At 41.8% G+C, this 26,311-nt stretch overlaps 2 protein-coding genes across 11 annotated transcripts in view; both read right to left on the reverse strand.

The window, feature by feature from the left end:
* Nucleotides 1–115: 115 nt before the first annotated feature.
* On the reverse strand, nucleotides 116–7,036 carry LOC106613771 (methyl-CpG-binding domain protein 3). Of its 2 annotated transcripts, none has more exons than XM_014216367.3 (7): nucleotides 6,878–7,036; nucleotides 3,768–3,927; nucleotides 3,381–3,518; nucleotides 3,150–3,240; nucleotides 2,690–2,867; nucleotides 2,313–2,456; nucleotides 116–1,783 (listed from the first exon to the last, which is right to left on the reverse strand). In XM_014216367.3, exons 1-6 carry the CDS (start codon nucleotides 6,889–6,891, stop codon nucleotides 2,318–2,320), a joined length of 720 nt encoding a protein of 239 aa, XP_014071842.1. In that variant the 5' UTR covers nucleotides 6,892–7,036; the 3' UTR covers nucleotides 116–1,783; nucleotides 2,313–2,317. The 2 variants fall into 2 exon arrangements, with proteins under 2 accessions (XP_014071842.1, XP_014071841.1); XM_014216366.3 differs by lacking the exon at nucleotides 6,878–7,036 and adding an exon at nucleotides 5,845–6,791.
* Nucleotides 7,037–7,658: 622 nt separating this feature from the next.
* tcf3b (transcription factor 3b) overlaps nucleotides 7,659–26,311 on the reverse strand; it is a 31,884-nt gene continuing 13,231 nt past the window's right edge. For 2 of the 9 annotated variants that reach the window (XM_014216368.3, XM_014216376.3), the window contains 15 exons: nucleotides 24,821–24,935; nucleotides 23,439–23,596; nucleotides 23,109–23,250; nucleotides 22,854–22,912; nucleotides 22,667–22,745; nucleotides 22,355–22,431; nucleotides 22,029–22,238; nucleotides 21,802–21,913; nucleotides 21,479–21,620; nucleotides 20,325–20,387; nucleotides 19,513–19,748; nucleotides 19,112–19,263; nucleotides 14,220–19,009; nucleotides 13,434–13,574; nucleotides 7,659–7,819 (listed from right to left, as the gene is read on the reverse strand). In XM_014216368.3, coding sequence (XP_014071843.1) covers nucleotides 19,118–19,263; nucleotides 19,513–19,748; nucleotides 20,325–20,387; nucleotides 21,479–21,620; nucleotides 21,802–21,913; nucleotides 22,029–22,238; nucleotides 22,355–22,431; nucleotides 22,667–22,745; nucleotides 22,854–22,912; nucleotides 23,109–23,250; nucleotides 23,439–23,596; nucleotides 24,821–24,935 — 1,539 coding nt within the window. In that variant the 3' untranslated portion in view covers nucleotides 7,659–7,819; nucleotides 13,434–13,574; nucleotides 14,220–19,009; nucleotides 19,112–19,117. The remainder of the gene's footprint in view (nucleotides 7,820–13,433; nucleotides 13,575–14,219; nucleotides 19,010–19,111; nucleotides 19,264–19,512; nucleotides 19,749–20,324; nucleotides 20,388–21,478; nucleotides 21,621–21,801; nucleotides 21,914–22,028; nucleotides 22,239–22,354; nucleotides 22,432–22,666; nucleotides 22,746–22,853; nucleotides 22,913–23,108; nucleotides 23,251–23,438; nucleotides 23,597–24,820; nucleotides 24,936–26,311) is intronic. The other 7 variants (XM_014216369.3, XM_014216370.3, XM_014216372.3 and 4 more) reach the window with 7 other exon arrangements.

Below are 26,311 nucleotides of genomic sequence, written 5' to 3' on the forward strand. Positions count from 1 at the left end.
GTGGCCTTCTCAGCACTGTTGAACACCTGTAGTAGTCAGAAGATACAAGACATGGCAGTATCAAGTATGGCTCATCAAAAGAGACAAAAACTGACAAAGGAAAAATGAAACCGCATTACTGTTGATATACCGATACATTTTATTCAGTAACATAAAATTCAGTTCAGCCTGCTGATGTGGGATAGGGATCTTATTGAGCTTGACAATTCATACAAACTTTGAGAAATGTGGGTATATGTAGAAAGCGCAATTCGTTTTCTCAACACTGAGAATCATTGGGCTGGATTTAATCTACATCGTGGAAAATCCGCACTATAGCTCGATAATTTCTTTTGACTTAAAAAAAAAGGAATCTTTATTTAAGTAGGCAAGGCCTACTGGGGAACGGTGGGTTAACTGCCTTGTTCAGGGGCAGAACGACAGATTTTTACCTTGTCAGCTCGGGGATTCGATCCAGCAACCTTTCGGTTACTGGCCCAACGCTCTAACCACTAGGCTACCTGCTGCCCCAAAAAGGCATTTAAAAGACTGCATTCATGGTAAACGCTGCATATGTCGACGGAATGTCAAAAAAATTACCTTTAAATTCAACACAGATCTTCCACGATGCGGATTGAGTCCAGCACTTAATTTTTATTAAAACAAAATCTGCTTAGTTTACTCTGTCTGGCACCCAGTGCACTAGATAACATGGAGGCAGCAAGTGTTGTGATGGCTTTGACCCATTATTGGAAACATTTTAAAAACATGTTGACTGAAGCATGGCCATGGGGACAAACATGCATTGGTATAGCGTTGCTGTTTCTAGCCAACAACTTCAGTGATCACAATGAGTGTTAAAATGAATAAAATCTACACAATGCAGGAGAGAAGGGTCGAAGTCACTTCTACACCATTGTACCCATTTTAACCATGTTCAGTATGACTTCACTCATAACTCAGTGTCATGTGGAAACATCACTAGCTATTGAGAAGCTGGATATGAGGCTATAACAAAAGAACTACAGTAGAATACTGCAAGACTTTCCAAAATCACATGAACCATCTTTGGTCAATACTTGGTAAGGGGTTTGAATGGACTACATTACAATGACAAGAACATTTCCTTGAGAAACGATTCAATCATTTTTCACTAATACTCCGTCCTGTGACTATAACACATGCTTTGGAGTGCATCATTTGGGCAAGTATATTGTTCCCGCTCATCAAAGCCTCTCTCACATAGCCCTGTAAACTGAACCAAAGTACCCTTACACTATGGTCCATCGATCCCCATGGAGTGCATTAGAAACCCAGAAAGAAAAACAGCATTCACTACTAATTGAAAATCTCCAAATAGATTTAAAAAGTAGTTGGTTTTTTGGGGGGGGGGGGTTGACATGATTGTCACAACATAACTCACATTCAGAAAATCCATACAATGTCTTGTAAAAAATAAAACTACATCATTGAACACTGAATTTGTCATACTGTATGTAAATCGCTCTCCTTTCACTCTGTGCTGTCAAAGTTATTTGATGCTCTCTTTTTCAAAAGAAAGATTGATTATTAGCTAAATGATTTGATTCAGAATGGCTCAGTCCAAGTCCTTTCTTAGTGCTGGAGCCAGAAGAGCCCAACCAGCGGGCGAGTTGGGCAGTAGGTAGGTACGTAAAGCTTCAGAGGGGTAGGAGGAGGAAAGTGGGCAGTTCTTTGGTTGGATTGGTACAGGGTTCCCCTGGTTTCATGGTCCTGTGATAAGGTGTTGAAAAACCCATCCAGACTACTCTAACTCCCCATCACCCTGGAAGAGAGGAGAGAGAGGAAGAGATTTGTTGATATGGCAAAACAAATGGAGACAGTAAATCATATTAAAAATGTGTCATCCCTTGGGTGGCATGCTTTGCAGCTCTGAAATTAAAATACTGACATCTATTGAGAAACTGTGGGAAATCCATAAATGCTGCACAAGCCTGAACAATTTTATTTTCAACAAAAGGAGGCCGTCAGCACTCTTTAAAGGTCCTTTAAACCAAACAGTGTCTGTTCCAGGGGCGTAGGTATCAAAACGAGAATACTGGAAGAGACAGACACTGTAAAACAAAATAAAAAGAGGAATACATCCAAAACGGAGGCTTAAATACAGAGGTTTTATTGGGCATCATGATTGTTCATTGTGCAGAAAAGTGCAGAAATTAAAACGTTTCGGCATCAAGCCATCATCAGTGACAAACATCTATATTGAATCCTCAGTTTTGGATTTATTCCTCTTTTGACAGTGTGCGGGTCTCCATCTCTCCCAACAATACTGACACCTTTGAACAGTAGCCTACCTCTGCTATACAGTCTCCATGTCGTCGTTGTCCTCCTCGAGTGAGTCGCCCTCGCTGGCTGCTTCCTCCACATGAGCCAACATGTCTGCCATTAGAGCCTCCTCCAGCTTCTTCCTCACACTGTACACCAGCTCCTCCTGCTTCCTGCACTCACCATGAGCCGATAACACACCAAAACATTTAGAGATATGGACTGAGATGAAAATAGCAAGGGAAAAATCAGCATTGTGTCATAATGTTCAAAATACAATTCCATTAATGTATTCAGTTATTCAATTTATATATTCATTAAATGACGTCAGAAATTCACAGATGTCAATACTTTCGGCACTGATAGGACTCCACAGATCTAGTGTACACTCCTGTGTGTAGCCTACCTGATGTCCTCGTCAGTGACAATGAAGGCCTTGCAAAGGGGCTGCGATGTGTTGAGCCACACCCCTGGGTTCTTCTCCACGGCTGCAGACAGCTGACCGGTGATGGGGGCTGCACTGGTGTGCAGGGCGCTGGCTATCGCTGACAGTAGAGTCTTGTCTGTACATCCAGGTCCAACACCTGGAAGACAGACAGGTGTTCACAATCCCAGTAGTGAGAAGACATTAAAAAATAACAGGAAATGGGGATCATACTTGTCTCTCTCTCTCTTATATTTCATTCATTTAGCAGACGCTCTTATCCGACTTACAGTAGAGAGTGCATACATTTTCATACTTTTTCCCCCCGTACTGGTGCCCTGTGGGAATCAAACCCACAAACCTGGGGTATCAAGTGCCTTGCTCTACCAACTGAGCCACACGGGACCCCAGTTGGTAGAGCATAGCCACACGGGACTCTTACCTTGAAGACCTTTAGGCAGGTCCATTGTCTTCACTAGCTCCTCTGCGATGTCAAAGGCATCGAGACCACCAAGCTTCTTCTCCCAGAAAAGCTGTGGACAAAACAAAAAACAAATACAAATTCATTTAGATTTGGTCTCATTAGTCAAAATTAGCTTCAGGAATAAAAGCATATAACTCAATGTAACTGTAGTTTACATTACACAGCAGACAGGCTAATGGCTGTGTTCACCTGTCTCGGCTGGTCGACGGCTTTCTGTGGATCTGTCTTGACTTTGTTGCTAGGGTGGTTGGTAACCTTGGTGACAGGTTGCTTAAAGATGGAAGCAGTCTGTCTGACGGGGAGCGATGTGTTCAGGTCTGGCTTGCCCTTGAAGACGCACAAAGAAACAGCCGACAGTGACAACCAACATTATGTTGCCACAGTGCTGTTCCTGAAATACTAGATAATATTAGATATGTGGGTTATCCTTAGCACCTGGGAGAAAAGTCTTCAAACACGTTATTCTGCATTCTTTTTTCTTCTAACGGCTGGTTTGACAGCAAATAAGGGTGCAGTCATTGAGAAGAGTTTGTCCAAAGTGTCTAGAAATATTACTTCAGAAGACAACCCTCTCACCTTGGTCTGATTGTTGTTGTCATAGCGCAGTCTCTGCCTGTTCTTGTTCAGTTTACTCATGAGCATCTTCCCCGTGCGGAAGTCGAAGGAGCTGAGGTCCATCTGGTTGCCAAGGTAACGAGCCAGCTGAGGCTTGCTCCGAAACTTTTTCCCGGTTGGACTAGGTGTGGGGGGACGACAACAGACCACAGTGTTAGGCTATGGACAACTGACCAGGGGATAGCAAGAAGGGAAAAGTAGAGAGATAGATACAGGTAAGGTAACTGACAAAATAATGGAAATACTTGAGTAAATTAGGGATACAAAGTATATTGAAAGCGGGTGCTTCTACACAGGTGTGGTTCCTGAGTTAATTAAGCAATTAACATCCCATAATGCTTAGGGTCATGTGTAAAAAGGTTGGACAGGCCATTATTTCGACTACCATGGTTATGCCCCCATAGGATGACAATGCCCCCATCCACAGGGCACGAGTGGTCACTCAATGGTTTGATGAGCATAAAAACGATTTAAGCCATATGCTATGGCTGTCTCAGTCACCAGAACTGAACCCAATTGAACACTTATGGGAGATTCTAGAGCAACACCTGAGACAGCATTTTCCACCACCGTCAACAAAACACCAAATGTGTTATTTATTGTGGAAGAATGGTGTCACGTCCCTCCAATAGACTTCCAGACACTTAGAATCTGTGCCATAGTGCATCGAAGTGGTTCTGGCTCATGGTGGCCCTACGCCCTATTACGACAATTTATGTTCCGGTTTCCTTTATTTTGGCAGTTTTCTGTAGATCAGGAAAGCTGCAAACAGACAGAGACAGACAGGCAAACTCTGCAACAAACAAGTTTTAAGCTGGAAAAAAAAACGGTGACAGAGTAGATGTTAAACAAGATATCATGCAAGAACCAACACAGCCAAGGATTTACTATTCATATGGAATTCATGTGTAAACAATGAGTCTTTGCATAAGCATTTTATTTATTTAACAACAAAACAATTTACCAATTGTATAATAAACTATTTAAGCAGTAGAATACATGTTAATGTATTGTATATTCCCAAATGTATAACCAATTCGCCATTAAACGTATACAATAGTTTCAGATAAATGACCTTACTAACATGTTCCCGAAGTGGTAGTGTAGGGATAAACTACTGGGATACAATATAACATGGGCAATCAAGAGCAATAAATGTTGCAACATTTCGAACGTTCGATTGGAAACATTGTTTCAGAATGAATTGTAGCGGCTGGTCGCCTTCTACTGCCTAGTTAGTTGTCAGCATAACGGCAGGGCCCATTTCACCTAGATCTTAATCCGTGGACAAAGGCGTTGATAAATCAGCAATAGAAATGCATACTCTGCTATAATAACCAGTTATATCTCAGATACGTAGCCTATTGATGCACTGTTTATTTGTGATGAATTAGGATTTTCTAAAACATTTCAAACTTTGTATGATTGACCAAACTATGGAAACATCCGTGCTTTCTGATAATTAATGCAACAAAAAAAATCTTGCACTTGCTTTCAACATCATAAATTGACACAATTCACTTGAAAATACGGTGCGTGCATCACACCACAGAATCAAAATGCGGTATATGGTAGCCTGCCACAAACTATACAACCGACCCGCTTCCCCTCACCTAGCCTAAAAAATAACAAATTGTGGTTTGATGTTTCTTCCTCTGTGGCTATTAAACAATCGGCTAGTCGACTATTTAATAGTTAGTTCCTCTGGTCAAATAAAAATGATAAAGCTATTGTAAGGACTTTCAATGAGGCTAGGCTATTTGTAACTAACCATAATTAGGTTGACAGGTTCTTAGGCCTACATCCGCTAAACATTGGTTACCGAGATCCTTATCCAACAATTATGTAGAACTACGCTGAGAGGTGGCCTAGTTACCCTGATGCCACAAATAGAAGAGTAATATCGGCTACTCCCCTCCCCGACTTTCTGTCTCCAGGTCACCCCCCTCCAAGTAAACCCAGAGCCCCAACCCCCTTGTAATACCGCCCGTAGACCACATTCGCCTGAGCACACCCTCCTCTTTCTCAGTAACGTTACCTAAAATAATAGACATCGCTTTTTCCCGCAGACAAACCCGACTTTCTGGTCACTTCTTCGATCTGCCAGCCCTTGGGGAGAGCCAAGCATTCCCACCTTTTCTTCTCCATGTTCTCCTGTGAAGTGTTCAGTGATTCTCTTAGCTGGCGTTTTTATATTTGGGGTAACATTTCGTGTTTTATACAATGACTCCGTCCATTAGTGACAGAGGGCTCCAACACTACTCATGGGATCTCCCTCCCGATGTATCGCAGCTCTTTGTCGTAGACGGCAGCATATCGCTCCGCCGTAACCTTTAGCCATATCACTGCCTACCTCAACAGGGCAATGAGGGCTGCATCCGCAACACATTGGACCGTCGCCAACATCGCATTATTGAATCCTGATCCGATAAATCATTGGTTTGACGCGCGCGGTAGCCGACGCGAACGCTCCAAAAGTAGTGCATTATAATATAGCCTATCCCCAAAATATGTATAGATTACCAATCAACATCAACAAAGGAGATTATTCAGGCAAAGTTTCACATAGGTGAAATTCGAGAACGCCGTGAGTCCTTTTTATCACGGCAAAACTCACTTGTCATTCAGTCGTTTACATAATGCTTTCTATGAATGGACAAAGTAGGCAGGCGCTTCATAGGTTGAGATGGCTACATTAATTACATTACTTGTTTGAAATATTCGGTATAAAACAATTCTCTATTTAGAGAACTAATTACTAATCTATCTCACGAATTCCTTACCAAACGAATTGCTCGTCCTATTTTGAAAAAAGAAATGCATCGCTATTAAGAAAAGTTAAACTGCAACACCAATAAGAAGTGTGTAACTACATTTGGAATCCCTGAACACTACCTACAGTTCAATGGTTTGCGGATACACTCGAGACCACCGAAACGCCTCCCACACGAAACCTTTCATCGATGACAAAATAGTATTTTGCAACAATGCATTCCTAAAACAACACATTTAATGCCAAAGACAGCAATATCAGAAATATAGATGGGTATTACTTTGTGTAGGGTACTTACTCGTTTTTGTCCATCTCGCATAATATCTAGGTTTCTCCCTTTCGGTCTGTGTTAAATCCCTTCTCCCCTCCTTTCACTCCCCTCCCCCTTCAATGAGAAAAATGAAAGACATCCGCGCAAAAACAGAATCGCCCCCAGATTAAACCTGATTGTTAATAATGGATATCAATGGGGGTTTGAAACAAAGTCGCCCTGTGTGTTTCAAATAGTCAATGTATCCAACAAGAAACGCAAGACAATGTATCCTTTATGATAGTTGCATGTGACATTTCAGTTACTATATTTCTGACTCTTCAGACCAGCCCACATGTGTATTATGTAGCAAGGAAGCGTAAAATGAGTCATTAAACTGTAACAGTGGTTGCTAGTGGTTGTTAATTAATACCACTTTGTATTTCAGTTGGACAACGTAGAGTGTCAAATACATTTTTATAGACAATATTTTACAAATGACCAGTTTCTCTCAGTGACTGGCTAACCAATTATTTGCAATTCCATTGAAATGGTTGTAGCATGTCCTTATTTGGAGGATATAATGCCTACTCTTATTTGATGCGGTATGAATGTTAACTTCACTTCAGTAATGTTAAACAAAATAAAAACATATTTACAAGCATTTTTCAACCAATTGAATCTATTGGTAAAATACTTTACGCATTAATAAATATTTTGGGAAGTTCTCAAAATAACTTTCACACAATCGTATCAACGAGTTAGCCACTCAAACGCTGCATTAACATATTTTGAATGATTGTCAATGTGTAGAATAATGACAAAGACAGTAAGTAAATGACATTTATTCACATTAAATAACAAAACAGCATTCAAGCTAAGATGACATCCTTTTGTGCAAACCCCTACAAGCCCTGTGTCGGGTCATCCCACTTTAGCCAACGCAGAAAGCGCAAGCACTCCACCCATGCCCATCTCCAAGTCGTAGTCCTGCAGACAGACAAACACTCAGTCATTAGCAGTAATATTACACAAATATAATTCTTTATTCATTCATTCGCTAGCATATCCTTAGGGGACGACTGAAAATTGTAAGTTGTTGTTAAAGTTGGAATCCACAGCAGAAACCGCGCTACTGTTGCCCCATGGGCATTGTTACTGGGGTTTTATACTATGTATTTAAATACTGTATTGTAAACAGCTCATTCTAATATTTCTACTACTGTACATTGCATTTTAGTTACACAACGTATATTTATTTATATACCACTGTACATACCATTCCTAGTACAGCTTGTGTAAATCCATCTTGTGTATATAAAGTGCATTCAGCAAGTATGCATACTCATTGACATATTCCACATCTTGTTGTGTTACAACCTGAATTCAAAATGGATTAAATATTTTTATGGATGAATTATATATATTTTTCCCCCCCCTCACCCATCTACACACACATTACCCTATAATGACAAAGTGAAAACATATTTTTTGAAAATTTAGCACAATTTATTGAAAATGACACCCGTGAGTCAATACTTTGTAGAAATGCATTTGTCAGTGATTACAACTGTGACTCTTCTGGGTAAGTCTAAGAATTGTCCACACCAGGATTGTGCAACATTTGCCCAGTATTCTTTCCAAAATTCTTCAAGCTCTGTCAAATTGGTTGTTGACCATTGCACCATTTTCAGGTCTTGCCATACATTTTCAAGTAGATTTACTTTGCAATTGGAAAGTAGTCTGACCCCTTGACTTAAAAAAAATTACATTACAGCCTTAATCTAAAATGGATTAAATAATTCCCCCCCCTCATCTATCTACACACAATACCCGATAAAGACAAAGCAAAAACAATTTTATTTTTTGCAAAATGTATTTTAAAAAAAACTGAAATATCACAAGTATTCAGACCCTTTACTCAGTACTTTGTTGAAGCACCTTTGGCAGCGATTACAGCCTCGAGTCTTCTTGGGTATGACACTACAAGCTTGGCACATCTGTATTTGGAGAGTTTCTCCCATTCTTCTCTGCAGATCCTCTTAAACTCTGTCAGGTTGGATGAGGAGCATCGCTGCACAGCTATTTTCAGGTCTCTCCAGAGATGTTCGATCGGGTTCAAGTCCGGGCTCTGGCTGGGCCACTCAAGGACATTCAAAGACTTGGCCCGAAGCCACTCCTGCATTGTCTTGGCTGGAGCAGGTTTTCATCAGGGATCTTTCTGTACTTCGATCCATTCATCTTTCCCTCGATCCTGACAAGTCTCCTAGTCCCTGCCACTGAAAAACATCCCCATAGCATGATGCTGCCACCACCATGCTTCACCGTAAGGATTCTGCCAGGTTTCCTCCAGATGTGACACTTGGCATTCAGGCCAAATAGTTCAATCTTGGTTTCATGAGACCAGAGAACCTTGTTTCTCATGGTCAGAGTCTTTAGGTGCCTTTTTTCCCAAACACCAAGTGGGCTGTCATGTGGCTTTTACTGAGGAGTGGCTTCCGTTTGGCCACTATACCATAAAGCCCTGATTGGTGGAGTGCTGCAGAGATGATTTTCTTTCCTGAATGTTCTCCCATCTCCACAGAGGAACTCTGGAGCTGTGTCAGAGTGCCCATCGGGTTCTTGGTCACCTCCCTGACCAAGGCCTTTCTCCCCCGATTGCTCAGTTTGGCCCAGGCGGCCAGCTCTAGGAAAAGTCTTAGTGGTTCCAAACTTCTTCCCTCTCACCCTCCCAGAGGACCTGAGCCCTAGCACAACTACCTGGCCTGAGGACTCCTGGCTGTCCCCAGAACACCTGGTCGTGCTGCTGCTCCAGTTTCAACTGTTCTGCCTATGGAACCCTGACCTGTTCACCGGACGTGCTACCTTGTCCCGGACCTGCTGTTTTCGACTCTCTACCGCACCTGCTGTCTTGACCTCTGAATGCTTGGCTATAAAAAGCCAACTGACATTTACTCGAGGTACTGACCAGTTGCACCCTCTACAACCCTGCTGGTCATCTATGAACGTTTGAACATCTTGAAGAACAATCTGGCCTTAATGGCCATGTACTCTTATAATCTCCACCTAGCACAGCCAGAAGAGGACTGACCACCCCTAAGAGCCTGGTTCCTCTCTATGTTTCATCCTAGGTTCCTGCCTTTTCTAGGGAATTTTTCCTAGCCACTGTGCATCTGCATTGATTGCTGTTTGGGGTTTTAGGCTGGGTTTCTGTATAGCACTGACATCAGCTGATGTAAAAAGGGCTTTATAAATACATTTGATTGATGGAGGCCACTGTGTTCTTGGGGACCTTCAATGCTGCAGAAATGTTTTGGTACCCTTCCCCAGATCTGTGCCTCGACACAATCCTGTTTCGGAGCTCTACGGACAATTCCTGTACTGGTCAACTGTGGGACCTGTAATGTGGAAAATATCAAGGGGTCTGAATACTTTCCGAATGCACTGTAGACAGGTGTGTGCCTTTCCAAATGATGTCCAATCAATTTAAATGTACCACACGTAGACTCCAATCAAGTTGTAGAAACATCTCAAGGATGATCAATGGAAACAGGATGCACCGGAGCTCAATTTTGAGTCTTATAGCAAAGGATCTGAATACTGATGTAAATAAGGTAACTGGTTTTTATTTTTAATAAATTAGCAAACATTTCTAAAAACCTGTTGTTTTCACCCCATCATTATGAGGTATTGTGTGCAGATGGATTAAATTATTTTTTTCCTCATCAATTTTAGAATAAGGCTGTAAATGTAACAAAATGTGGAAAAAGGGGTCTGAATACTTTCCGAATGCACTGTAAGTCAAAACTAACTCGGCCACTCAAGAACATTCACTGTCTTCTTGGTAAGCAACTCCAGTGTAGGTTTGGCCTTGTGTTTTAGGTTGTTGTCCTGCTGAAAGGTTCAAAGACTTTGCCTGTGCTTAGCTTCATTCTGTTTCTTTCCCATTCTGAAAAACTCCCCAGTTCTTAACAATTACAAGCGTACTCATAACATAATGCAGACACCACTTTGCTTGAAAATATGGAGAGTGGTACTCAGTAATGTGTTGTATTGGATTTGTCCCAAACATAGCACCTTGTATTTAGGACAAAAAGTGAATTGCTTTACCACATTTTTTGCAGTATTACTTTAGTGCCTTGTTGCAAACGGGATGAATGTTTTTATTCTGCACCGGCTCCCTTTTTACTCTGTGTCAATTAGGTTAATATTGTTTTATTTTATCTTTATTTAACTAGGCAAGTCAGTTAAGAACAAATTCTTATTTTCAATGACAGCCTAGGAACAGTGGGTTAACTGCTTGGCTCAAATGCAATTAGGAAAGAAATTCCACAAATTAACAAGGCACAGCTGTTAATTGAATTGCATTCCAGGGGACTACCTCATGAAGCTGGTTGAGAGAATGCCAAGAGTGTGCAAAGCTGTCAAGGCAAAGGGTGCCTACTTTGAAGAATCTCAAATATAAAATATGATTCCATGCGTGTTATTTCAAAGTTTTGATGTCTTCACTATTATTGTACAATGTAGAAAATAGTAAAATTAAAAATGGAATGAGTAGGTATGTCAACTTTTGACTGGTACTGTATGTATATACAGTTGAAGTGGGAAGTTTACATACACCTTAGCCAAATACATTTAAACTCAGTTTTTCACAATTCCTGACATTTAATCCTAGTAAAAATGCCCCGTCTTAGGTCAGTTAGGATCACCACTTTATTTTATGAATGTGAAATGTCAGAATAATAGTAGAGAGATTTATTTCAGCTTTTATTTCTTTCATCACATTGCTAATGGGTCAGAAGTTTACATACACTCAATTAATATTTGGTAGCATTGCCTTTAAATTGTTTAACTTGGGTCAAACGTTTTGGGTAGCCTTCCACAAGCGTCCCACAATAAGTTGGGTGAATTTTGGCCCATTCCTCCTGACAGAGCTGGTGTAACTGAGTCAGGTTTGTAGGCCTCCTTGCTCGCCGCACAAGCTTTTTCAGTTCTGCCCACTCATTTTCTATAGGATTGAGGTCAGGGCTTTGTGATGGCCACTCCAATACCTTGATTTTGTTGTCCTTAAGCCATTTTGCCACACCTTTGGAAGTATGCTTGGTGTCATTGTCCATTTGGAAGACCCATTTGTGACCAAGCTTTAACTTCCTGACTGATGTCTTGAGATGTTGCTTCAATATATACACATCATTTTCCTCCCTCATGATGCCATCTATTTTGTGAAGTGCACCAGTCCCTCCTGCAGCAAAGCACCCCCACAACATGATGCTGCCATCCCCGTGCTTCACAGTTGGGATGGTGTTCTTCGGCTTGCAAGCCACCCCCCTTTTCCTCCAAACATAACGATGGTCATTATGGCCAAACAGTTCTATTTTTGTTTCATCAGACCAAAGGACATTGCTCCAAAAAGTATGATATTTGCCCCCATGTGCAGTTGCAAACCATAGTCTGGCTTTTTTATGGCGGTTTTGGAGCAGTGGCTTCTTCCTTGCTGAGCGGCCTTTCAGGTTATGTAGATATAGGACTTGTTTTCCTGTGGATATAGATACTTTTGTACCCGTTTCCTCCAGCATCTTCACAAGGTCCTTTGCTTTTGTTCTGGGATTGATTTGCACTTTTTGCATCAAGGTACGTTCATCTCTAGGAGACAGAATGCGTCTCCTTCCTGAGCAGTATGATGGCTGCGTGGTCCCATGGTGTTTATACTTGCGTACTATTGTTTGTACAGATGAACGTGGTACCTTCAGGCTTTTGGGAATTGCTCCCAAGGATGTACCAAACTTGTGGAGGTCTACAATATTTTTTGTGCGGTCTTGGCTGATTTCTTTTGATTTTCCCATGTCAAGCAAAGAGACACTGAGTTTGAAGGCAGGCCTTGATATAGAACTACAGGTAATCTGTTTAAAGGCACAGTCAACTTAGTGCATGTAAACTTCTTACCCACTGGAATTGTGATACAGTGAATTATAAGTGAAATAATCTGTCTGTAAACAATTGTTGGAAAAATTACTTGTGTCATGGACAAAGTAGATGTCCTAACCGACTTGCCAAAACTATAGTTTGTTTAACAAGAAATTTGTGGAGTGGTTGAAAAACGAGTTTTAATTACTCCAACCTAAGTGTATGTAAACTGCCGACTTCAACTGTATACATATATTTTTTTAAATGTTGTATAGGGCACATTTGTAAAAGAAACCGAGGTCTCAATGTCTTCCCTGTTAAAATTAAGGATGAATAAAAACATTTAAAAAAAAACATCTTATAACTTGTCTACGCAACCAATAAACGTTGATTTGTCCTTTGTTTTCTTGACGAATGAGGTGGGGAGCGTCGCACATCCACAAAAAAAAGTGCACCACATTAATGATGTTCTATCAAGCATGCAGTGATGTCCGAGGGGGGGGGGGGGGGGGGGAACGGTGTTCTTTGTAGTAACTTTGTTGTAAGATTGCCAATGGACATGGCAGTTGTAGTTTTAAGGACAGTGCCATCTGTTGGCCACTCAATAGCCTACAACTACAGGCTTGAAAGGATTGTTAAATTGCTTTGGAAATAAACACACAGCACCCCAGAATTATTTTCTCACTTTATGTTCACTTACCATTCTGAGCAATAGAGTTGACTCTAGTCGTCCTTGAACTTGCCGTTGATATAGGGCACCCAGTCCAGGATCAGCCTCCAGTCTGTAAAGTAGACAAGGGCAACTCCGCCCACCGACCCCCAACCAGCCATTGTGGGAACCCTGGACAAATGATAACATGGGGGGGGGAGATAAATATTTGAAGTCCAGTATCTACTACAGGAGTTTGCACTACAGCTGTCAAGTCAGTCCCCCCCCACCCCTCAGTATTTAACCCGTTGACCACTCAACCTAGAGATCACTTGAGATGGTGTAGGCTATTTTGGTTGGCATATCAATACAACAATGTATCTAAATTCCTACCAAATCGAAAAAAGGGGTCAGTCTCACACGGTCACACATCAAGGCCAAGGGTAAGGTAGCTAACTAAATTCCACTCCATGGTGAAGGAAGTGGAGATTGGGCCCTAAGGGTAAGCCAGCTAGATAAGACGTATGGCTCAAGTTGTAAACAACTGGCAACACGAACACAAACCAAAGATTTGGATGGGGGTAAAGTAAACACACTCCAACAAGGTGGATTTTGTAAATATAAGGCCATAATTAACACAAAGGCCTGATATTGTTAGCTAACTATTTTGGATCATAGATCGGCAAAGAACAGTAGCTAACGTTAGCTTGCTAGCTCACTGCCTTGTTAGCTAGCTAACGGAGTGATGGGTCGTGGAAAAACACGATGGACCTGTCAGCATTTATTTAGAAAAGTCAAAATACATTTTCACAAAACGATAAACAGACTTGAACTTACCACGTCCTGGCGATGGCAATGTACTTAGCCCCAATCAACTTGTTTAGCACTTGCACCATTCTGAACACTGATTGAGCTATAAGAAGATTCTGACCTTCCCCCTCAAGCACGGTCGTCACTAATTACCACAGCCACAAAAGTTGTAAACCCCGAACATTGCTAAAATGTATTTTCTTAAAATCTGATTTTAATCCTAAACCTGATCCTAACCTTGACTACACTGCTAACATTAAATTAAGACCAAAAAGCAAACGTTTGTTTTCATGAACTTTTACGATAACGCCAATTTTGACTTTGTGGCTGTAGTAACTAGTGGAACCCCCCAGAAAGTCTCAGGACCTCCTCAGGACTGTCCGTTGTAATGCCGGTTTTTTAAAAAAGCTACAAAACTGAAAATCACTATTTCCAAATAGGATAAAATAATGTTCTCATAGCAGAAAAGGATGCAGAATATTGTTTGTCTATGCATCAAGGCCATCTTATTTACAAGCTTACACGGTTTGAGAGCTAAACCTGCCTGAGTTTACCTGTACAATCCTCTATCATCAGCTAGTTACACCACAATTTAGTTCCCCCCTGATTATTTAAACATCAAATCGTGTATTTTATTATTAACTTAATTGGTTTACAGATAAGGCTATAAATTATAAATCATAGGCCTATGTCTGTCTATTTGTGGTTCAAACTGACAATGCCATCAGTTTTTATTATGATGGCATCATTTAGCTACCTTTCCAATGGTAAGTAAACCAAATCATTATCAAAGGTTTACTTTCAGAGGTCAAAAAGATCAAAATTCAACCATTTGGAAAACTTTAGTAAGGGATTGTGGGCTATACTTTCTCAGACCTTTCTGCACCAATGGGAGATTGATAGAAACCATTCATTTTCCAAGCTATAAATCAACCCTTTATTACAATGTTTTCCTTTATTTTCTTTTTTATGTATACAAGATTCAAAAGCCAGACATTGAAAAAGGTATAATTCTGTTATTAAAAATGGCACATTTATTGCTACATTACTGTTATATACAGGACAGTTCTCAATAACTACTTTATATATATAAAAAATAATAAAGGAGACGGACTGGAGGCACTCTGAAGACACTGCTCAATCTTGATTGTGTCCTCACTGCAAGTGTAAGATGCCAGGCTCTGTAGCAGTGAGTGAGTAGCCCCATTTGAATACATAAAAAGTATTTCCCTCCTCCTTGAATTGATCTATGATCGGATGTAAAAAAAATAAAAAAAATAATAAAAAGGGCTTTATAAATACATTTGATTTGATCTGAAAGAAGTGGTTAGGAAAAGAAAGGTTTGCTGTCATATACCAAATGAAATCAAAAAGTTATTCATATAGCACATTTTAACAGGTTGACAATACACTTCACACTATCCAGTCATGTCATTGAGCAAGGAGGGGTGGATGCACTTATAAGTATTCAAACAGGGCCAGTGTCAATATTCAGGTCAAGAGACACAGAAAATAGACCCTCCATCTTTCCCCCCCCATCCAACAACTCAGAATACAGGTTGTGAATTGTCATTTTGGGATGTTCACAGAATAAGCAATGACAAATCAGATCAGTCCATTTTTTCCCCCTCAGAACAAATCTTGTATATTTAGTACACATTTAACCTTGTAATAGTAGAGAAACAAGTCTTCAAATCAACTCTTTGAAGAGGTACATAAATACCTCTTACAAGAAGTCTCTGTCAAAGTCAATAATGAGCTGGCAATCAGAAATAAGAAAGAAGTCTCAAAGCAAAGGAAATGGTCATAAATGACTAAATATAGCATCACTGCTGCGCGCCCCTTTTTTTACACAGACAAATTTTGTAAGTTGTAATATGACAAGAAGCTCCAGTTATCAAGGCTCAAAATAACACATCCCCCCCACTTCAAAGCTGAAGCCATATATTGACATTGAGGTGCTTCAAAAAGCAAATCACAAGGGCAGAAACCAGCATCTTAGAACCCAGTAGTGTTGAGTGGTTTATCAATATTGGGGGGGGGGGCAAACAGAAACAAACAAAACCAGGAACCTGACCCCACGGCCACAACTTAACAGTAGTTTGGACAGATGGTCAAATCAGTAAAAAAATATAAAAAGTAACTAAGCGATATACATAACGTTTTAATGTTTATTTAACTAGATACACTGAAAAAGCGCCCATATTTTTTTTCTTCTCCCATTCCCAACTTCTTCCTGAAAATTGAAGGGGGGGCGGGGGTCATCCGATGTACCTCTACTCCTGGCGATACATGAAATGTTATGGTTAAAAAGAGAAAACTGTCTTTATAGTTATGAAAATACAAGTTCAGGCACTGATAAGGCATCACTCTCCAATAATGACATCTTTAGTCTTGAGAATGAAAAGGCCACACTATTGATTTGAAACTGTATTTTTCTTTTCCCCTCTTTTTTTACAAAGTAAACTTAAATCCTTCTCAATACTATGACCAACAGGTAACAATGCACATTTCTGCCCCTGTGGTTAGATGGTGCTGCTATACCATGTCTGAGGCCATGATAATAACTTATCACAGGAATTAACACTGTTGTATTTTCAGACCATCCTACATCTTACACACAAACACAAACTCCTGCCTCCAAAATAACATGTCAGGTCACTCTAGCATAGCTGCACATTGATGACCACATGGATGAGTGCAGAGAGTAGAACGGAACGTTTGAAATGAAGATAAAATAACATTGAACCGACTGACAAAACCTGGATACATACTTGAAAATGAAGGCAATCCACATTTGAATGGTACATTCAAAACCAGTTGCATAATTACTGTTCGAGACAGAGCCTGTCTCCGTAGATGTTTACTTGTGAAGTGACACTACCATTCAGTAAGAACACTTCAATAGGACAGTCAAGAGGCGTCAACTCCATCCACACATTCCCATTTGAAAATAAATAATTCATCTGGGTAACAGACAAAACACACTTCCTTACACAATTTTTTTTTTTTTTTACACAGGAACAATATCTTAGGCCACTGTACCTTTATCAAATTTAGCAATCGCATCAAAAAGGTATGCACCAAAGACTGACAGCTTAATAGTCACTAAATACATCATGATAATTAAGCCTACAACTGACCCCATCTGTCTTTGTTTATATTCTGAGCCTGTGTTTTTGTTCAACTTTCCTCTCCAATGGCAAGTTGACGGTGCAATTGGAGTTCATTTTGAAAATACATTTAATATCATCTCTTCCTTCTGCTCAACTACGATACACTCTAAACTTCAAACTAACATTGTCATTTATAAAAAAAATCTACAATGTATAGACTAACAAAAAATATATATTTATTTATATATATATATATATATTTCATTTTGCCCCACTTGAAATAATATCCTTGGATTTTTGAATGAATGAGGTGGATTTACAAATGAGATTTTGCCTCATTAAGTAGCCATCTTAATAATATAGTCAGGACTTCACAGCAGAAGGGTGAGGGCTTGATAGTTCATTGGGAATGCTCAAAGCTTCAATTTTAAGAATAGACAACTTAACTTATAACAAATATTAAGATTGTATTTAATTATGGGCATCAATGGTTGGTCCTGCATCTGCAAATGTGCACCTAGTATTAGCCTTTTAACAATGACAATGCAGGGGGTGAAGCACCACATTTAGTTTGGTGTCTTAGGGGGCATAGGTGGTGTGTGTTGGTACTGGGTCAATTGATTTGAAAAACTCAAAAGGGTGGCACTACACAATACAGCCATAAGTTGCCCATCAAACCAAGCCTCCAGTCTCATGAGAAAATGTGACAGAGTGACTGGTTAGCTCCACAAGCCTTTTCTGTAGTTTTTGATGGACTCAATAGTAGCCTATGAGTGGGGGTGAGATGCAGGATGAAACCTACTCTTCTTTTTGTGCTGTAAAACTGCACTTTGCCCTCCTCTACCCCTGGCCAGTTAAACCGGCATCTCCATAATAACCTACACTGAGGGGAACAATACTGGAGTCTGAAATACCATTATTTTCTTTATGGATGGAAAGAACAGCCTTGGAGAATAATTTTCTACAACTCTGAGAACATGACAACTGGGCAGCGGAGGTGCCTCTCCCTTCTCCCTCATCTCATGCCGGGCCCAGGGCCCACAGAGCTGGGGTGGGGCCTGCAACTCTGCTGCCCCCCCCCCCCATGCAGGTCATGTCCCCTCTCTATTGCATGGGTGTGGTTACATAACATATGTAAGACTGTACCATTAAGTTGGGAATGACAAAACTACACCTGAAAAAAAGTGCGCTCATACATATAAGAAACCCCTAAACAAAATGTTCCGCAACTGTAAGCAGTTTGCTTAAATGTCTCATAAAACATGTAACAATTAGGCACAAATCCTTGATTAAATTTGTCATTTGTTAGGCTTCTATCGTTCACAGAGCACCTCTCGGCAGTGTGTTGAGTCCCATTAGTGGCAGGACACTATTACTCTGGTGTTCCATCATGTTATAGAAGCAAAAAATATGTCTAAAAAAAAAAGTTCACATTTGCGCTGGTAGTCATGGTCATGAGTGCGGCAAATTGGCTGTGTCAGTTTTGGCAGTATGCATGTGTGGATAAGGGTATGTGAATGTGCGTCTTGAAACTGAATTTGACAATACACAAAAACATCAGTATACGTGTGTACACACACACACACACACACACACACACACACACACACACACACACACACACACACACACACTGAGAAGAATGGGTGGAAGAAGAGATTAAGACCACATCTTCCGAGAGCCAAGGGAATTCCAATAGATCTGCAAAAGAAAATACAACAGTGTTAGTCTTCCAAACTTGAATTTTGGTGAAGTGATCAACTCAAAAGTACTACAATTATTGACGGATGAAGAGGTACCTACCTGGTATTACATATGACTGACTGGGTTATGGCCGTCTCCCCCCATGCCGGGGTGGCCTCCTGAGAGCTGCATGGGGGAGTCCCCCACCCCCCCAGACACCTTCTCCTCCTCCCGCCGCTTCAGACACGCTGCTTTAGGGTTCAGGTTGCGTTCTGAAGAGGTGAAAGGAGAGAAGATGAGTTTACATTGCATACAAGTTAGTTATCCAACTTTCCATTGTGCTCCAAACCTATTTAATCCTTTAAAAAATATGCATAAAACGGATTTTTCTGGTCTGAAAAACAGCTGGATGAAATATTCTGTTGGGTCCTTCGGTCCCTGAGGAAAGACAGGGGACAAAGTAATACCGAGGTCAACGCATTAAAACAAATGCACAAACAAATATGGTCACACCGCGTTACCTCTGACTTGCTGCTCCAGGTTGAGAATGACGTTGACGGCTTGATGCAGGATGAGCAGTTTGGTCTGAGGTTTGTCGTTGCTGAGGTGCAGCTGGCACATGCGGCCCAGCTCCTTGAAAGCCTCGTTGATGTCTCGCACTCGCAGCCGCTCGCGGGCGTTGTTGGCCACTCGCCGCTCTTTCTCACGCTCTACCTTTACCTCAGGAGGAAGGTCCTCGTCATCCTCATCCTCTGGACTAGAAGGCGGAAGACACGGAGAGGAATGAAGCCACGGGAGGGCGACACTCACAAACCAAGCAACTAGACTTTCAAAGAGTTGGGCCGCATGTGCCAGCTGCACCTCAGCAAAACATGCAAAGCATAGATGCCTAAGCATTTAGCTGTCATTCTAAAAGAATCCTGGGTAGCACCAGGAAGTTATGTAGTTCTGAAAGTAAATGTATTAAAAAGGAAGCTCCAGATATATTATTAAACAGGTTAATAGGCATACAATTGATCCGAATAGAAAACATTAATTCACTCAAGACTAGAAAAATAAGTTAACAGTTTCAGTGTAATGGATAATAAGGACTATTCCATTTGGTAAATAGATAAACAATAATGACTTTTATCCCACATAGATTGGAAATGTTAACTTTTACCATTATGCTATTCAATGTCACTTTGTCAACCACTACGTCTATACCATCAAACCAAATTAAAATGTATGTGGGGAGCTTTGCAGAACAGTGGACGTCGCTATACAATGTTGGCTCCCCAATTGTGTGGCTTCAGCACACAAAGCTTTACAGTCTATGGATGGCGAGACTTACTCATCTCCCGGGTCTGACAGGCCTGAGAGGCCAGAGAGGATCTGGAGGGTCAGCGCCTCCTTTCTGAAAACAATGGGACATGAGGGGAGGGCATTACACAACTAGCTGGAAATGAAGTGACCAACTCAACGAATACAGCTAACTAACAGTGGTAATTGAGCATATAAAATGGGGGCTAATGTCATGTGTTTATCCTTGTATTTGTTTGCGTAACAGAATTTAACAAAATTTCCACCTATGTGGGATAAAATAGTCTACAGCACACAAAGAAATATGGCCATAACACTGCGTTACCTCTGACTTGCCTTCCACTAATAAATATAAATGAAAAAGTGGATATCCAGATAGTTGAAATACATGTGTTTTAAAGAAAAAATGTCAACTTCAAATGGGGACTTGATTGTGCGGTGCACTCGGCTTGTTGTTTAAGCACAGACAGGGGGAGTGGCGTGAGAGGAGCACGGACCGCTGTGTCCGATACAGAGGGAGAGAGAGAAAGTAGCCAAACCAACTTGCGCAAAATAGATAATCTACCGCAGCAACAAATGGGTCTATCATCTCATCTGGTAGTGTCTGTCTTTACTGCATCAAATCGATGTAAAGAAGCTAGCTACACTAGCCACCAAGTTAGTTAGCCTCAATTAGCCTTGCTAGCTGGCTCTTTCGCTGCTCTCCCCGCATCCTTCTCCACAACAACTCCATTCATATGAAACAACAGCCAACCTATTGGTTGATTATTGTAGCCTATTCCTTCTCATTTAGCCAACTGAATCCTGTAACTGTTATTCCATTTTGCATTGACTACAAATCTCCCACTTCACTTGCTACACGTGGAGCCTCTGACTGTAGTGCTGCTTTGAATGACCGACAATAAGTTACATGCGTGAAAAGTTTAGGCTGCCGGTACATCTTTTTAAGGGGTACACATATAAACTGTTGCTTTATTCACATTTCTAATATCATGGTCTATTCTTGTATGTATCAATGTCACATAGACCATTTGACAAAACCTTTTCATTACAATAGGCCTAGATTATTTGTTCTCTCAAAAAAGTCAATCGAATACCAACGGCCCATCCCTACACACAGGCATACATTCTGTATCACAGTTACCAGTATCAATAGTCAGGATGAGATGGTTGGTGATCACCTACCTTGCTCTGATGCGTTTGGTTTCCTTCTTCTCGTCCTCAGACTTGTCAGCGATGGAGGAGTTCTCTTCGTCCTCCTTGTCCTCTCTCTTGATGTCCGAGCCGCTGGACGAGTGTGTGGAGCGGGCCACGCTTCCTGGCAGACCTGTGGAGGAGAACGGAACCTCCCCGTCAGTATTTCCGATTTAAAGAACAATTAAGTAGCCTATTATCTTATCTGTTTGGCATGGTTGACACATTACATTAGGGAAAAGGAGCACAGCTCACAGATCATGTGGAGGATGAGAGTAGCAAATGAGTGTGTGTGAGAGGTGCGTGTGACTCACTGGTGAAGCCATCTGGTTGTCCAGTGGACTGAGGGGGTCCGGAGGCGTGGTGACCGTGCAGCAGGGTACTGCTGGGAGGAAGGCCTGTGGGCTCCTCGTGATGGTTTCCTCCCTGGAGAATGGGAACAAAGCATGAGATAAAACACAACAAAAGCATCATCACAATGTCAGTGATGTAAGACAACAGGGGGTTAGTGTTGGAACCAGAGGTCAGAGGGCGTGCTCACCATGGCAGGGTGTCTGTTGCTGAGAGCCAGGCCAGCGTTGGAGAAGGCCTGAGAGAGGCCTCCCAGGCCACCGTTGTGCGCAGACGACACAGCGCTCAGCAGGCTGTGCATGTCAGAGTGGGCTCCTCCCCCCAAGCTGGGCGGGCCCTGGACAGCGTGGCTACGCAGCACGTGTATGGCCTCTTCCAGACGGTCCTCCATTTTGTTCTGCTGCAAGGAGACACAGGGCAAATCTCAGTCACTACATTGATTATAATACGATCACATAAAAGAATAGTTTTTTTTTCTCCCTCATTATTATTTGTAGTAAAGAGTGAAGTGCGTACCAGGGCGTGCAGTTGCCCTTCGTAGTTGGGTGACAGGGCAGACTGCCCTGAAGGTCTTGGCCATTGAGATGCAGCTCCTGCAGAGAGATTAGATAAGATGCCACATTTACACGGAAAAGCGTGACCGACAAAATGACAGCTCTGATTTCTACCAGTAGATGGCGATCCAGAGCTCCAGTCAAGCCCGTGTGCTAATAGGAGATCATTTCCATTACAGCTTTTCATCACTATTTCATCCAATTGTCTGCCCTTAAAACTCTTAACTAATATAAGCTACCAAATGCAGCAGATATAACAATCCAGTATGTATACCTGCAATTCCCTGGGGCGAGCCCACTGGGGTGGAGGGTGTGGAGGAGAAGTTGTTACTGTTGTGGTCCGAGGGGTAGATCTACAACCCTCAGGAAAGAGTACCTTCAGCCACTGAACAACAGCACACACACAAAGAAGACGGTACAAACAAAAAGACAGTAGGATTTCTTTGGAGAGGATTACTCACCGATGCGAGAGCCTTCCCAATCTCATCCCCTGAGCTCCCTGCAGTGGCGCCTCTGTTGGCTGTGGAGAAAAAACAGCTTATTGATCTCACATTATTACAAGGCAGAGACTACTATAAAAAGGTCTCCAGTAAGCTAGTGAGACCGCTTTAAAGACACTGTTAAACCGAGGGGCAGCGCAACATGTTTCACAGGAGAAAGACAAGGTAATTGGTTAAAAAAAAAGCGAGCGGTTGTCATGTGAGCGTTAGTTGTACCCATGATGCCGTCTGCTCCATTAATGGAGGGCGTGTGGTTGTAGCTCCCAGAGCCAGAGTGGAAGCCGGGTGGGAGGCTGCCGTTCACCTCACTGCCATGGAGAGGGTAGTTCTGTGGGGACAGAGGTAGGGGTTGACGCTTCTGGAGGGAGGACAGAACAGCTTGGGTTAGAGCCACTTGCATGGAAGTTGGATTCGTCATAGAGGAGAAATGGCATAAACAGAATACAGATTACAAAAAAAATCTTGTTGCATGTACCAATTCAATACAACAGTTACTTAAAAAGTAAAACAATTAGGAATTTGAATATAAACGATATGAAATATTACATATTGAGGGGCTGTCCTCACCATCCTGTCCTGTGGGTTGATGGCAGAGAAGGAGCCTGGCTGGCCAATGTGGGGGGAGTTCCCCAGCATGGCAGAGTAGCCAGACTGACCCAGAGGTCCTGAGGAGGCCCAGGGGTCAGAGGAGGGGTGGAGGCCCTCTGTCAACAACAACAACGAGGGTTAGGAAATGGACTTATTACTCACTGAAACATGACCAACTCCAGGGCATTTTAACTCAACACATTTTCATTTACTGTGTTTATTTGCTTAAAATCTCTGACCACAACAGGTGCTTATTAGAGAGACAGGTTTCTATTTAAGAGAGGCGTGTATTTCCTTAAAGCACATAGCTTTTGCTAATTTGCATAGCTAATTGCTGACTTCCAGCATTTTAATACATTTCTTAATTTCCTGCACTAATGTGTTACCTACACACTGTGTCACGTTTCTTTTGTCTTAGCATGCCTTGATACAAAATACATACAAAAATTGAAATACTTCTTTGACTGTGCATTTGTCAGTTCTTACTTTTGCTACTAGAGGGCGGTTGGACAGTTTCTTGGGTATTGTACTCGCAAAGTTGTTGACTGTTTTTGTGCTTAGCTAGCAGTTCTCTGTTAGCAGCCAATGGCTAGCAGTTCTCTGTTGTTAGCAGCCAATGGCTAGCAGTTCTCTGTTGTTAGCAGCCAATGGCTAGCAGTTCTCTGTTGTTAGCAGCCAATGGCTAGCAGTTCTCTGTTGTTAGCAGCCAATGGCTAGCAGTTCTCTGTTGTTAGCAGCCAATGGCTAGCAGTTCTCTGTTGTTAGCAGCCAATGGCTAGCAGTTCTCTGTTGTTAGCAGCCAATGGCTAGCAGTTCTCTGTTGTTAGCAGCCAATGGCTAGCAGTTCTCTGTTGTTAGCAGCCAATGGCTAGCAGTTCTCTGTTGTTAGCAGCCAATGGCTAGCAGTTCTCTGTTGTTAGCAGCCAATGGCTAGCAGTTCTCTGTTGTTAGCAGCCAATGGCTAGCAGTTCTCTGTTGTTAGCAGCCAATGGCTAGCAGTCTCTTACTGGCAAGAAAAATGGATGATTGCCATCCTTGTTTTGAGTCATTACTGAATTATTTAACGTAACAAGTCAAACATTAAACCTTGTAAAGAATGAATGGTAATTCACGGTAACCTCGTAAAACAATTAGATTATACCCAGCGTTTATTTGAAACAGGCGTTTATGTGCTGAAATGTGTGCCGTTGCCTGGCTATTAAAAAAGAGACAGGTGGCTATTTGAGACCGAGTTTAATTGAAGTTTTACGGTACCTTTAACATAAAGTTAAAATAACAAAGAAAAGTTAGACAGTGTACTCACTCCAACGACAGTTTATGAAAGTGCTTAAAATGGTTACCTTGCAAGTAGTTACCTTGCATGTAGAAAGAGCCTGGGTAGACAGAGCCAGGTTTGGTGCCAGGATATCCTCCATTGTCACGTGCATATTCATCCCCAGAGGAAGAGGCATACACCTAAAGGGTCAACCACAGTTCACGTTAAGCGCCATTTCAAACACACACACACGTCATATGCCTACATTTAGCCCGCCCTAGAATAAAGTCGTCTGCTCCTTACATCTAAACTGGCAGGTATCACTATTGCCAAGACGACGACAAATGCATAATGTAACTGCCAATAATAAATGGTGTTAATGTGTAACGGTTGTTGCACTAAGCAGCCAGGAGGTGGCGAGGGTGAAGCTGGCATGCTACCCCTGCTTGTGCTGTGTGAGAGAGCAGCACAGTGGTCATGCCATGCTGGTCACGGCGACAGATCCAATCCCACAGCCCAGCCAGCGCTTCCTCTTTCCCAGGAGCCTAGTGACATAGCAGGGTTACCGCCTGAAGCTCACCTCTCACCGGTAGCTCACACACACACAAACACACACACGCACAATTGTTGAGTCCATGACCTCAAATAAGCAAGAGGATCACATTTAATGGTTTCTCTGATTTCTATAGTACCCAGACCGTGGGTTTTGGCATATATTATTACTATATATTTGATCATATAAATGTATTGTATTGACATTTTTAACATTTAATTGGGGGGAGGGGGTGATATGAGTGTGTCCCAACCATGGGTTTGAATACTCAAATAGACATTTTTGTTAAATGGCCCTTCAATGCTTCAATGGGCCATTCAAGTTATTCCGAACCACAATGAATGCTACATTCAAAATGCCATGCCATTCCCGAGCCTTCTTGCCGCATGTGTCGAGAACGTCGAATCACTCCCATAAAATTCATACGGACACAAAGATCCCAGCTTTCTGACACCATAACCCATCACTCACGCTTTCTGGCATGTATGAGGAGAAAGAGGGATGAGAGAGAGAAGAGGGGGGAGAGGATATGCTGCAAAGAATGCTAATCCAGAAAACTGTTTTTTTTTTCTGTAATTTGATTTAACAGGGAGAAGTGGAAAGGGAATGGAGAGATGCACTTCTAATTACAGAGCCATCTGCCTGTTCCTGGACCCGGTCCAACTCCACAGGCAGCTGGGCTGAGAGAGGTGGGGGCTGGGAGCCAGTCAGCGAGAGAGGGAGGCATGGGGAGAGAGAGAGAGAGAGAGAGAGAGAGGTTGCAATGGAGAGGGAGCGAGGGAGGGTATTAAGGCGCTGATGATTTATGAAATAGGCAGAGAGATAAGGCTGGGGGGACAGAATAAGGAAATCTGAATGACTTAAAGCATGATATGGCGAGGGGAGTGTGAGGTAATAGGGGATTTACTACCATCACAGATAATTCGAGAGAACAAGCCAGAGATGACTTCATTGAACATTAGGCTTTGTCTTTCACGGGAAAGCAATGTTGAGCGAATCCTCTGCTCTAGATAGATGTGGGGG

This window comes from Salmo salar, chromosome 10, assembly GCF_965601325.2.
Source record: "Salmo salar chromosome 10, fSalSal1, whole genome shotgun sequence".
Classification (NCBI taxonomy): Eukaryota; Metazoa; Chordata; class Actinopteri; order Salmoniformes; family Salmonidae; genus Salmo; species Salmo salar.